At 38.0% G+C, this 15141-nt stretch overlaps 1 protein-coding gene across 1 annotated transcript in view; it reads right to left on the bottom strand.

The window, feature by feature from the left end:
• Positions 1-15141, bottom strand: part of THADA (THADA armadillo repeat containing) — a 159764-nt gene that overhangs the window by 23150 nt on the left and 121473 nt on the right. The window contains exons 32-36 of the mRNA XM_071577509.1: positions 12610-13013; positions 12187-12308; positions 10797-10869; positions 7643-7787; positions 5098-5229 (exon numbers count right to left, since the gene is read on the bottom strand). Of these exons, the coding sequence (XP_071433610.1) occupies positions 5098-5229; positions 7643-7787; positions 10797-10869; positions 12187-12308; positions 12610-13013 (876 nt within the window). The remainder of the gene's footprint in view (positions 1-5097; positions 5230-7642; positions 7788-10796; positions 10870-12186; positions 12309-12609; positions 13014-15141) is intronic.

The following is a 15141-nucleotide window of genomic DNA, read 5'->3' as shown; positions in this document are numbered from 1 at the left end:
ATTCAGATTCACCTTGAAAATGTTTTACTTCTTAAATCTAATTAAATGATATTTTTTTCTTCCCCCCGCCACTTCAAGCAGCACATTTTAACTTCTCCCTTTACACACATTTATACACTCTAGTCAATAAACAAAATGGAAGTTGCTGAAAGGCTCTGACATGCATTTAGTCTGATACAGTAAGATGAAACTGAAATACTGCAGGCCACTAAAACAGAGGTCAATACCCAGCAATGAAGACTTTCACAAGAGTCTCAACTCATCTGCTCCATAGTGTCATTCCTTTCCCACCACAGGATGGCCTTCAGAAGGTGGAGTCAGCTTCTTTAAACCAGACAGCTAATAATGTTTTGATTTGTGGGTTTTTTTTGTTTTGGTGGGGTTTTTTTGTTTGGTTGTGGTTTTTGTTTGTTTTCTTTTGTTTTGCTGGTGAATACAAAAAACAGTAATTTGTCATTTTCACTGATTATTTTTTCTGCAGATAAAAAGGAAAATCTATCAGGAAGGGAACAACCATCAAGAGAAGAAAAGAGAGGTTTGCATTGTATTTTGTTCAGAAACTCCTGGTAGAGGAGTATCATCTATTGCTTATTTCTTAAGCATGTGAGATGGGAACAGAAGGCCAGGATTAGTACACCTGAAATTTTGGCCAGTGGATTAAAATTGACGACATCATTTATAGCCACAATCCGATTTTCAGAATTACTCAAAAAACCCTAAGGGAAATCCACAATAGCAACATTAGACTGATTTTCACAGATGCTTCCATTGATGGTGGTGCTGAGAGAGGGCCGTTTACCCACCCTGTGCTGACCAAGGCTCTGCTGCAGCCACACAGCTCACAGGCCATGAGCTAACTTGCTCCTCTCTGTACAAAACTGCTGTTTCACAAGACATGGAAGCAGAAGGTTCCTGAAGGCCTGAATTATATTCAAGAATAGCATTGAGGCTGCTAAATCATTTAGGCACTCTCAAAAGATTTACTCAAACTCACGAATCTAATTGCTCATCTAAGCTTAATTCAGCTCAATTTTAAAAATCAGCTAAATTGGTGCTAATGCTGATGACACTAAAAAGGCCCTTGAACTCATTTAAGGTTAATTTGGTAATTTACCAACATAAAGGTTAAGCTGACTAAAGGAGTAGAGTTTTATAGAATTACATTGGCCTAGCTATAATAGTAAAAAAATAGTTTATTCAAACTTCTTTAATACTGCCAAGCTCTAAACTTTACTTAAGGCAATACTTCTCTAGATAAAAAAAAGTCATAGTGAAAATGACATGAATAAATACAGATTTTGTTGTAGCACAGTTACTTGAATTTTTCAGGATATTCAGTAAACATCACCAGTAGAGAAAGAGCCCTACTACTTCCCTGACTTAAATGATCTTTTTTGTGAGCCATAACCCTCTTGTATAAGAAATGCTGCTATGAATAGGTCTAGACTTTACACAGCCATGGGTCACTAATTTAATTAGATTTCAAAGCAGCTTTTCTACCTTTACACTGAATACAATACTTCCTGTACCCTCCCTCATACTAAAAGGAATAAAACAATCCCCTAGAGGTTTACACCTCAATGCATGAGGAAACAACAACAAAGTGTACATACAATACCTTGAGTTACAGATGGGGTTTATATTGTTCAAGTTATTAGGAAAACCTTAACTACCTGTTAAGTTGGTATTTTTAGCAAGGAAAACAAAAGCTTTTCTCATTTCAGTAAGACATGATTCTGACCTGCTCTGCTCAGAAAATGACTGCCCTCAGCCAACTTCAATAACTTCCCCTCGTAATTATAAGCTTTTGCACATACAACAAAATTAAAACAAGTTTCTCTGTATGAATAAAATGAATTTTAAAAAATGAACTTGACTGCTGACAGTAAATGTCCTTGCCCCCTATAAAAAAATAGTAGGTTTTGTAGGGTTTTTGTTGGGGGTTGAAGAGTAGGGTAGAGTGAGGAATCCTGCCGTGTGTTAGTGTTTGGTCTTTTGGACTTCTTTCAAGCGAAAATGGGGTTGACAATTTTCACATGGTTCTTGTATGACATTTGTTCCCATGCATTTCAGACTGTGTAAGCTTACAGCTTTCATAATTTGAGTGATCCAAAGCTGCATGGATTAATTACTTGAGGAGATTGGGTTTTGCCATCACTAAAAGCCATGAGAGTTAAAAACAAGAAGCCAAGTTCATATTCTCTTGCAGGAGCCTACGGTAACATTTCAAAGAATTACACAAGATAGGAACTGTTACTGGAAGTGAAACCACACTATAATAGACAGGATCATTTGCCTCTAGTTTCACCATCTATAAATGATGTGAAAATACCTATTATTTGACACTATCATACTGCTACACATTTGAACTGTTATTCAGCAACACGCACATAAAGGAAAAAGGTCTTATATGAACAGTCCATGCAAATAACTTTGTAATTGTTCAGATCAGTCCAACTTCACAACTTGCTCTGCTGAAGCAGGACACTAATTCAGCCTTGGTCCAGCAGTTACACACAAGTGCACAACCTTTCATACTCTGCTCATTCACAGGAAAACAAGATGCCAGCATGTGGGAAGGGCAGGGCAGGAATCAGGGATACCCCTGGATCTCTCATATAAATGAAGCACTTATGGTGTTGATTCCATAAGCTGACAATACAGTTCTTCTGCAGGCAGTGTACACAGTGCAAGAGAGAATTTTGTGAAGAGTGGATATGAAAAACTAGTGCCAAAATCTTTGGCAAGTCCAGCGCTTGTATTTTGTGAGCAGAAGTCCTACTCTCTCCATGATGAATTAACAGAAGTAAAAGGTGAAACACACCATGACCCATTTGCGCAGTGCAGTATTTTGGGAAATATAATGGCTACTAGAACTCAAAAAATGTTGATGCACAAATGACGCTGAAATAATAATAGTCTCTTTACTCTGTCATGTTAGCTGGCAGTAATGGTAATGAAATAAAAGTGAAACAATTACAGAATGTATGAAAATGGGTTTCTAAACATGCATTCCTCTTTCTAATATCTTGAGTCATCTTTCTGTCTGATCTCATGATAAAACTCCTGGGCCACAATACTTATTTGTCATCATATAATGGAAACAAAAATTCAGTCAGCTTAAGATATCCAGCAATTTGTTATCAAATAAAAGGTTTAAAGAGAGCTGTTTCATGGCTTCAAATGATTTTCACTGTATGATCCTAAATTATTTTAAAATCAGAGCTGTGATGAAAATCAGACTTTCATGGTATGAAAACTGAGAAAAAGTAAGTAGATACTTGAATGTAATTTTAAAATTTCCAGGACAGAAAGCACTGGTTATCCATGGAATGTCTACACCACAGACTCAAATATATTGCATATGTTGTTCCATTCTCAGATGCACATGAAAAGAAAGGGGGTCAATGGAAGAAAACAAACAACATACAAAGGTAAGCTTATTTTAATCTGCTTATAAATGAAAACCACAGGGGGAAAACTCCTTGCTGCCCCAAAAGCTAGAAAGCAAATCACAAAAAGTGAAGGGAGTTCAGTGGCAAAAAAAGATCACAGGAAGAAACAACAATGATTTAAAATGGAAGCAAAAAGAAACTGAATTCTATCCTGTCAAAAGCAGCATTCTTTTCCAGACACAGAGAAAAGACACTCATTTCATTACATGGAGCTTAAGTGAAAAACAGGAAGGTAGAACCAAGTGTAATTAGGGGGTTATCAGAAGTTTTGGGAATGGGGTCCCTATCCTAATTAGGAACATATCGAATAAAAACCAATTATGACGTTATTTCCTCAATTATGACCACTTCTGCTTTATAAAGTGGTAAGTTGTAAGAGGAAGTGCTGATGTGAGCTAAGAATTAATTAGTAGGACAGAACTCTCATCCACTTACAGGGAAATATCCCTTGGCACTGGGATACAACAAGGAGGAAGGGAGAAGATACAAGGACCCAGAGAGACAATGCAGCATTGTATTATTTCCAAAGGAAGTACCATCTTGAGACACTTGAGGATGCTCCCTAAAGGCCAGTGTTGGGGACCTGAGGCACACACACAGAGCCCTTGAACACTCAAGAGAGCTGTAGCTGGAACTAGGTAAATTGCCAGAGCTGTGATGACAGTGCTGGAATCAGAGCTGTGGGATTTAACAGAAAGATGGAAGCCATCCATGACATATCCCTCCTTCTACCTTCCTCCCCACTGTGCCAGAACAGCACCAGCTCAAAAACACACTTGTCACATGAGCAGATTCCTGGCTACTCCCATCAACCATAGTGGCAAACATATAACTTTGCTGCCTTTTCTCATTTTTTTAAACCACAGAGTTGCTTTATCTCCAGCCTAGTGTAAGCTCACATGGAGATGGCTGACTAATCTGAACAGACTACAGACGAGTCTGTACAGGCCTTATTGAGTGGCATGGACTGGTGGGGACCACCAGAGAGAGATAAGCTTGGTAGCAAATTCTAATTTATTCACAACACATGGAAGAATGTGTCAGCAAAGACTCTCAGAGTGAAGCACATTAATTAGTTAAGCCTACTCAAGTTTTGTGACTATTTTAAAATTAGTAGGGGTGAGTAAACTAGGGCAAGCAGACAAAAAGGCCCACATCCTCAAAAGCACATTGTGGGTATGCTGAGAACAGTCTTTGTTGATCTAGATCTAAATGGATTTCAAGGTCTAATAATGAATCAATGAGCTGAATACTGTTTCCTAGATTCCTATCTCTCTGTGATCAAGCTCTTATAATGACCTGGGATTCAAAGAGCGTCTTCCACTGCATTACATTAGACCACAGCTGGTATTAAAGAACTTTCCAAATGTGAAATTATGTGGTAGTTGACTCATCGAGCAAGAACCAAAAAGCTGAATACTGCTGTAGTTTTTTTCACATACCCATGTAGCCATATGCAAATTATACCAAGAACAGTAAAAGCAAAATAATAAAGCACAGTGGGTATTAAACTTAGTGTTATCTTCCGTGGTATATAAGAAATGGAGGGAGCACTTTACAGTTAGCAAGAAGTTTGTGATGAGAAGATAAATACTTTTGTCTCCCAAGCATCCAATAGTATTTAAAAGCAAACTTAACATACCTGTTCCTTCATTACTCTTTTTTTCGGACTGTGCCACTTGGATAACTTCAGCAGCAGCATCCCTTACTACCAAATCTTCATTCTGTAGCAGTAGAACCACACATTTCCACAGAGCAAAGGTGTCAGAGAGTCCTATATTTATTTAAGGAGAAAAATGAGAATTCTATTTCTTACATTCATTCAAAGAAGTTAGAGAGCCCTGTTTCCCCACCTGAACTAAACAAATGCAGTGAAACACAGCAGTGAAATGCATTGGTAAACCACTGGCAGAAGGACTGCCAATGTGATCAAAGTCTTTTCAGCAATCAGCTTTATCTAGGTGGTAGACTCAGCTCAGTTTAAACAGTGGCCAACAGATAAGAGAATGGACCTCTGTCTGGGTTCAACTGTAAGTCATGAGTGCTCTGACTTTGCTGCAGTTTTTAGGAGTGCAGAATTCCTGTTTGGCAACGTCAAAAATTTTGTCACTGGAGATGGCCCAACGCACTGTGATCATGGATTTGCTGTTGCAATCTGCCTGGGGCAAGAGCTTCCAAACCAAGCTTTCTTCAGATAAGGTCAGGAGTGCTGGATATAAATGCCATCATTGCAGGAAACAGCAAATGATTCCACCTCCCAAGGACCTACCTGTTACCCTACTTCTCCCACATCCACCTCATCCCACCACTCACCAACATACCTTGCCACTCTTACACTCCCTGTTGGAAGCAAGACAAGTTAAATCCATGGGGTAATTACCTGCACACAGTTAAAACTAATCAGAGATACCTGCCCCGAGGGAGGTACTCACCTGGTAAACTCCAAGCAGGCAGACAACATACCACCCCAGTGGCAATTCACATCTCACAAACCATACTTCACTTTCAAACCCTTGTGCCATTTAGTGCTACCACACTATGCATGACCAGCTGAAGTCAAGGGGCTGTACTCCTAAGTTTGCTGGGGTACTTTCCAGCTGACTTTTCAGGTCTTGTTGAATATCCTCATTAAAGGAATCTACTAGAAGGTCTCTTTTAGATGCAGCCAGCTGTTAGAAATTACTTTCTGGTGATCACAGACAACAAGGGAGTTGGCGCTTCATTGTTGTGCTGGTTTTCTTCAACTATGTTATCAGCAGGTCTATCAGACATTTGTATTACAAGGCTAGCCAGACAATTGTATTTCACTGCATGGCCACAATAAATTGTTCAAGGCTTTACTACAAAGGCAGAGAAGCATTCCTGTATTTCACACAAATTCCCTAAGTGGGAATGGCATGGAGTATAATTATTTCAGAAAGAAGTTGCTTTTCTTCCTAACACAAGACATTCAAAAGTGTTCTACTGGCACAGCTAGGGCAGAGTAATTATTCTCTTGTAGAATCGGCGGCAGCTTTGCCACCTAGACAAGTTCCTACTGTTTCTCCAGCAGCAGTGAAAGTCTGCAAACTGATCTTCCAGAAAGACTTTTTCTGAACCCTTGAACAGCATGACAGAGAGATGATGGAGTCACCCAGAACACACTAAATGGCATTTACCCTCTTCCTCTTATGAGCATAATAATGGAAGCTTATGGGGATGACTACAGCTCCATTCCACACAACCACAGTTTCCTTTAACTTCTACTTTTTACTATATGTGGTCAAGCAAGTTGACGCAGAATGAACTGCAAAAGTTAAAACTGTTTACAAGTGCATAATCTTTTTAATTTTAAGAGAATGGTTTGGAGTTTCTATCACTACAACTAAACACCCAATCATGCCCTTGATTTGCTAAAATTCTCACTGCAGTACTGCTGCCTGTCTTGTTCAGGATGCAAAATAATTTTTTATCATCTATTACTACCTATTTTTATATATCTACTGGCTCCTTAATCACAAAATCCCCTTATTCTCTATTCACAGAAGGCAAAGAAAAAAAAAGCTAAAAGAAAGAAAACACTTATTCTGCAGAATAGACCAGAGTTTCACTTAGCTTTGCCTCTTGGTCAGTAATGCGTTATTGAAGAAGACTCTGTAGGTTTTGCTTGATTCTTTCTTTCTTGTTTCTTTGTTTTCTAAAGATAAGTCTAAGATTAACTTAAAAAAAAATTATACCTGGGAGGTATAATGTGATCCAATTATTAATCGTTCTAGACTGAATCCTTTAATTTCAACATTCATCCAGCATAGCTTTGTTACACTCACAGTGTTAAACTGAAAGTATGTCCTCATCACCAATAGAATATTTTAAAAAGACTGAAGTCAGCAATTGCAGGCCAGTAAATCTGTACAGTAATGTATAGTGGCCTGGAGACATAACATCTCATGTCCCCATTCAGAGTTATTGCAACAGGCTGTGCCCACATGCTTTTTCTAATAGAATTTAAATATGTCTATATGTTTAGTAAGTTTAGTAATGTCTATATGTTTAGTAATGTTTAGTATTAAAACTGTAAAAAACCCATGTATTATATAATTATGTGTTCTGACTGTGCATACATAAAAAGTATTGTATACATATATATGGCATGTACTAATGGACTTCATATAAAAAAGATCCAGAAAATTCACGTTCAAACTACTTACCAAGAATGGGCTTCTCATTGATCAGAAGGAATGATGTTGCACTTTTAAGAACTTCAGCAGCTGCTAACAGCATCTCTGTCTCTTGCTCATCTCCACAAAAATACAGTATCAGCTGAATCCATTTTTTCAAGACTTCTTCTGAAATCTGAAGGCACAGAACATGCAAGAAATATGCTGTACAACCTCTTACCATCACATTAAACTATAGGCTGCAGAAGGGATACTGCTTATTAGCAGATGTGGGGTTTTTTTAAGGTGGTGGACCCCACATGTCCATTTAAAAGGTTGCCCTACTATGTCACAGAGAGCTACAATGGGAGATTTTCTTTTAGTCAGAACCATGCCATAAATCTCAGCTTTGATAATGGTACAATGCTTGGTAAACGGGTGAATGCAGCTCTCTTTCTCCCCTCTGATGATACTGGGAAAAGACTGGCAAGATATCCTTAATTTTGAAAGCATGTGCATTCAGAGCACTGAAGAAATCTCCATGTTGGCTGATACACATCAAAGCTCACTGCCCTAAAACATGAAGAATCAGAAAGAAAGAACAAGAAAGAGAAATTTCTTGGTTCAAATAAAATCTAGTTGCCATCCCTCAGAAAATATTTAGTCCTTGGATATATTCTAGGAAGATCACTGCTAAGTAATAAGATAAAGCTTGAACTCTTTCCAATATGTAATGATGACTATTAGAATTTCTGTGGAAAGAAATAGTGTGCACTTTACCTGTAACTCAAATAACACTTTCAAGATCTGTAAACTCTGCCCTGCATTGGGACAGCTGGGCCATAACTGGGAAGAGAAGTTCTAATGTCCATAAGTGACCAAGAAAGATTTGGGATCCCCTGCAAATGCCACACTTGGGAAGGCAGTGGGTTGGTCAAGGTGCAGGAACCTCAAGTACAGGTTAGAAAACAGAATTTGCAAAATGCAGGAGGTGGCATCCAGACACAATGTGTCCTACAGCTATCAGAAGGAAGCTCCAGAGGGTAAAAAGGCAAAAACAAACCCAAAAAGATTGGCATTTCATTCACAGGAGAACAGATAAAGCAGCACCAGTTTGACCTGGACACAGTTAAGGTATCTGCAGCTAAGGTTTTGGAGTTTTTCTTCTTTCTTTCCTTTTTTACTTATTTTTAATTCAAAGAAGTGAAAAACTAAACAACCAAACAAGGTAATAAAGAAAATCAATGAAAAGGTGAGTCAAGTAATTTACTTCAGGGTAGAGAAGTACAGGAAGATTCACAGAATCCCAGAATGGGCAGGTTGGAAGAGACCACAGTGGGTCATCTGGTCCAACCTCCATGTTCAAGCAGGGTCATCCTAGAGCACATGGCACAGAATTGCATCCAGATGGTCTTGAATATCTCCAGTGAGGGAGACTCCACAACCTCTCTGAGCAATCTGTTCCATTGCACAGTCACCTGCACAGTAAAGAAGTTTTTCCTCATGTTCAGATGGAACTTCCTGTGCATCAGTTTCTGCCCATTGCCCCTTGTCCTGTTGCTCGGCAACACAGAAAAGAGTCTGGCTCCATTGCCTACCTTCAGATACCTATATACGCTGGTGAGGTCCCTTCTTAGTCACCTCTTATTGAGGCTGAACAGGCCCAGCTTCCTCAAACTCTCCTCATAAGGGAGATGTTCCAGTCCCATAATCACCATTGTTGCCCTCTGCCAAACCCGTTCCAGGAGCCCCATGTCTCTCTTGTACTGAGGCCTCAATGGGGCTCAGTAGAGGAGCTTCATCCAAGTAATTAACAAATAAGATAAACAATTCTGGGCCCAGCAGAGAATCTTGGGAGACACCACTAGTGACAGACCAACCAGACCCTGTGCCACTGATTACGACCCTCCAGGATCTGCCGTGCAGCCAGTTCTCAATCCACCTTATTAACCGAGGAATAAGTGAAACCTTAGTCATACTCTGTCTCATTCTGTCTGGTACATGGCAATGTACTGGCACTGCACAAAGGGACAGAGCCAGAGCATGTCCTACAGATTCTCTAACAGGCGAAAACAAAACATAAACATCTCCTAAGATGTTACAATTACTCAAATTTCAAACAGACACATGGACTATTTTAGAAAGAACAGAACTTCACTTTTACCTTATGAAGAGCAACAATCCCTTCCAGAGATGCAAACACTGAGTGCAAGCTCAAAGAAAGAATTTAGAGGGAAAACTGATGTGCCTGGTCTTTTACTAAGTTCTCTCTGTACAGATATATTATATCTCCCATGATTTACATCTTATTAGATAAAGTTGTTTTAGCATTAGTAGTTAAGATTGTTACAGCATTTTTCATTAATTCCTCCTTGTTATTTTAAACTTGAAGTTATTGCATTATGCCTTTCTTTTACAAAAATATTTAACGTGATAATTTACTTTCCTTTAATTCTTCTGTGCAAATCTGAGATTTTCTTTTTTTTTGTAATGAGACAAGATTATTAGCATATAATATGAATCCATTCTGCTGCGGATTCTATGAAAGATAACAACTATGCAAGGAAAATAAGAATCTTCATTTTAATATAGACTATAAGAATTTTCCTTATTGTAAAATATCCATTAAGTGGTTCTTGTGTGTTTGAAAGTATTTTTTAAAATGTCTAGCACTAAAAGCTTCCTTTGCACTGCTCTACACACACATATGTGACATCACAGACTGACAATTTAAAATCAAAAGAAATCCGAGCTGGCTGGGAACTGCACGCAACCACTGCTTCAGCTTCGTGCCTTCCCATCAGACCTGCTCTGCTGTGGGCTCCACAGCAATCAGAAACCACAACAAAGTTGCACTTCAGTAAATGGGATGGATTCAGAACAAGCATTCATCACCACAGACATTTCCCTTTCCACATTATAGTGACCATTTCAGATGAGCTCAGAAGTTGAAATTAATTTATCAGAAATATTCAATTATGTATTTAACTTTAAATGACTTTGAGAGGGATATACTGAGATGGTATTTATGACTCTTTCATTTCAGTACACTGCACTGCATTTAGAGAGGAAGACATAACACCAAAAAAGGTGCAAGGACACAAGAAAACACAAACCTGGGGCTTTGATCTAAATGAATCCACATTACTACAACCACTAAAAGCTCCAGAATTACAAAACTGTTAAGCAGCTTCATTTCCATTACCTGCTGATGGTTCTGCAAAAGATGGATAATCAACTTGGAGGCAAATTTGAGAGCTATGGTTTGACTTTCAGTGCTGAGAAAAGAAGGGAAAGGACATATTAAAAAACCCAGCTCTTTATGCCCCCATTTCATCTCTAGAAGAAAATCAGCCAGCTCAATTATTTCTGATTATCATCAGTGGATACTTCTCAAGCGCAGCACTTAGAGTTTTTATATTACATATCTTGATGTTAGTGAAGTATTTAGCTGATATGCAAATAAAACATGCCTTTACTTTCACCTCTCTCATGTTTATTTTTTATTTACATACTTCTCACAGAAAAACACAGTTGAAAAGGGAACCCAAGTCAAATAAAACAGACATTATTTTAAATGATAAACAAAAGCATCTCTTCAAGCTGGTGTTAAGGTGCAGGAATATCTCTCCTACAGCTGCTTGCAATGTTCCATGTGTAAAATACGACAACTGCCATCTTCCAAACCTCCATGTTGCCCAGCAGGGTCTAAGGACATGGCTCTTGGCCCAGTGGCTTCTGAAGGTGAGTCTCATCGTGGGGAATGGCAACACCTGAGCAGCAAGGCCTGCCAGTTCAGCTATTTCCCTCTAACAGCACCAGGCAGTGTCATTTTACCACCAGTACCTTACTTTCCTCTAGAAATGACTACTCCCATCATAATCAGTTAAAGGAGCAATTAGTGCAAATCAGCAGCAAATGTTCTATCTTCAATGTTTATATGGCTTAAAAAAAACTATTAGAAACAGGATGTCATACCCTTAGAGCCTGGACACTTTAACCCAGATTGTCTATTTCATTATGAATGGATGGACATAGATTTTCAGTACAAACAACAATTGCATCCAAATTTTCAGTGCTTTCTGCTGACTTTACATTCTGAATAAGGAGTACAAATCCAAAGGATTAGGATTAACCTTTTCTGCCAATCAACAGATTAAATGAGGTCTGATGTTCTGTCTACAAATCATCTGCATATAAACCAGGATATGATGGATGGCAGATTCAGAGTAAATAAATGTACATTTGGATCATTAATTCTAAGTGTTAATTCTGTGTTAAATTGGGTGTTTCCAGGAGGAACTCTGTTCACTGGCTACCATCAGACAACCAGAGTAACTTCCTATTTCAGAAACTGTATTACTGAACATTTACAGTGTGCTTGCCCATCTGGCTTGTGGGCCCTTTTAATAATTCAGGTCCACATCTAATGTCTGTGAAAAATTCTCAAGAACTCTTTTTATTCAAATTATCCATACTCACTTTTCTGAAACATGGATTTCTAAATCAAAGGGCAGTTCTAAACAAATAATTTAATGTTTCAATGTTTAAAGTTTTTAAAATAGAACTATTTCAACATTCATGAAAGACCATACCTGTTAGAGCTATCTACAATGTTTAAACTCCATGTTAAGAACTCATCTGGATTCATTTTTATAGAACATTCAGTCTTTGGAAGCACATTTCTGAGATCCATATTATAAAGAATTTCCAGTACCTGTAGATATAATTCACAGAGTCAGTAAATGTGTACATTTGAGATCAATAAAACACTGAATTAAACCTCACTCAAAGAATGCAAAGATTCTCTCTAGATAGCGCTAAGAAGGGGAAAGAAGTTTTTGATTTACACAATGACATCTGCTACTGAATTATTGCACAGCTCTTGTTCAATGTAAAAATAATCCCAACCAGTCACGATTTAAAAAACAAAATGTGTGTTTGAAATGTATGTTTAAAAATTAAGAATATACTTTACTGAAACCATACCAAATGTCAGTAAAATAGCCCCCTCTTACCTTGCAAAAACACTGGAGATTCATTTCCTTCAGAGCCATTCTGAGAAGAGTGTCTTCCAAATCAATGAGTAAACACAAAAGACCTTCTCTTCCTTCCGCAATCTGCTTGGAATTTCTTTGTTTCAACCACAGCAGTATTGCTTCCAACACAAGCACACGTACTTCATGAAACTCACAGTGAAGGAGATGAGCTACTGACAGTGATGGCTTGGCCATTTCCTCTGCAGCAGCTGAACTGCTGCTCGGGGTGTCAGGATGTGACAGCACCGATATTACAAGTCTGGTGGTGCTCTGAAGGTACTGTGTCAGTCCTGGTACTGCAGATGAGTAGGGAATACCAGACACCAACTCAGAATCTGAAATAACTCTGTTCATCTCTTCCCAAAATTCAAACAATTGCATTCCTGGAATGAGAATAATACTTCATAAAGTGACAAATAGATGATGTTACCATCTGCTTCAGATCATGAAGTTGACAAACATCAGGTATGTAAAACTATCATAAGGTAAATTCAGGCAGGAAATGCAAATCATAGTTCTCCTTCATTTTAAACTGATTCCAAATTATAAAACAGCTTTGCTAGACATCACATGTGTATATTTAAATAGAAATGAATAAGGACACAAAGTTTTCTGAGAACTATAAATTGTTCAACATGAGTCGAAAGTTTCAAACAATTTAAAAAAATGCTACAGTACCTTGCAGATTGCCTGTAATCTTTACAAATTATATCTCTTTGATAAGTATTTCTTTAAATCAAGCTACTAATACAGTATTACAAATTTTACAAGCCTTGCATTACCACTGTAGAAAGTGATTAACACAAATAAAACACAAATATATTTGGGAAAAAAATGTAAGTACTTAGCTCTAAAGTCAGAGACCAGACTGAACAACGTGCTGTCTGTCAGCCTACACAGCTGCAACTGAAATTGGGAAAAACAATAACAGAGGCCATTCTGATAATTTTGAAAATCCCAAGGTTTCATAGCTTTAGTCAGAAAAAATTACTATTAAGAAGGTGTCCCTTCTAGATAAATAGACCTGTCCTGTGTGTACCAACCTAGAATTTACTGATTAAAAAATCTAAGATGCCTTTCCTATGGTTCTTCATTTTGAATAGCTAACACAGCTAAGCGTAAAGGAGTTGCACTGTAACCCCTCATGTGACATTTCAGCCATTTACACCAGTGCAACCTGTCCACATGGCACAGCACAACCTCAGAATCTTCTTTTGTGCTTGGCCACCTCCTGGAGCACACAAAAAGGTCTCTGATATCTGTGATGCCAGAGAGTTTCAGGCTTTAGCAGAGTTGGCAATGTAGACACAAAATGTAAGAAAGAAAATAATCATCTCTCAAACACTTAGACTGAAATACTCATGTGTCTCGAGTTCATCATTATTCTCCATCATCAGTGGGAATGAATAATTTTATAATATTGAAACTAAGGATTTTTGCTCAGTTCAGATGTCTGTGTTGCTTGTACTGCAAGAAAATAATATGCTATATCCCACAAAATTCATAGGCAAGTAAGGGAAAATCATGAAGGAAAACAGAAGACAACAACAGTGCCACTGGTGCTAGAGGATGTTAGAAGTTCAGATTTTTTTATAAGTAAAAATGCACTAAAGGTAAATACAAAGACTAAAGCAAACCTACATTTCTTCAGTATCTGCAAAACGACAATTGATTGTCATATAACTTTGTTATTTAAACACAGAGCACTGCTAAAAGCCTGTCCAAATATTCCTACTAAATTGCTGAATTTGACAAGAAGCTGCAACATAAATATGGATTAATTTTGTTGCCCATGAACATATTTCCCTTAGCCTTCTATTTACAGCTAAATATCCCGCCCTTTCATATTCAGATTCTTCTAAAGCCATCTTAATTTGTTTGACATTTACACAGAAACTTGACATGATTGTACAGTGCTTAGCACACAAGGCAGAACCATTTTGAGTAATTCTGTACAAGCTTCAAAGAAATTTAGTATTTATAAAAAATATTTCAGACATATTGCCTAACCATTAAATCTGTCATTCATGTTTTCACTACAGTTTCTTCTCTGAGCAGGCTTGATGTAGTCAAAGAAACTGCGAACCATGTCACAGCATTATCCTTGAGATGGCACAGCTGACCTCCATCTCATAACTATTCAAACTCTTTATTTGCTACATTTTCTAAAACCCCTCCAAACACCCCGGTTTTACATACTGGCATCATAGCATAAACTAGCATTAATGCCCTTGTCACATGACAAGTATCCAACAGCCAGAATTCCTTAATTTCTGAACTGTCTGGTTGCCTTGGAGAGGGATTAGGCTGTTGTCTCAGTTATTACGCAGCCTCACTCCACAGACACGAGTTTAACAACAGAAATAATCCCAGGCAGCTGAAAGAAGGTTTAGGTTCTAGTGCCTGACTTCAAGAAGAGAAACAGCACCCTCTCAGCTTCCTATCCACTCCCCTCCTCAGCTGCATTTAAGCAATACAGACATCAACCCAATTGTGTATTTCTAAGTATAT

The sequence above is a fragment of the Pithys albifrons genome, chromosome 2 (genome assembly GCF_047495875.1).
Source record: "Pithys albifrons albifrons isolate INPA30051 chromosome 2, PitAlb_v1, whole genome shotgun sequence".
NCBI lineage: Eukaryota > Metazoa > Chordata > Aves > Passeriformes > Thamnophilidae > Pithys > Pithys albifrons.
Note: the sequence above shows the minus strand (reverse complement) of the source record. Positions and strands in the feature narration are given on the sequence as shown.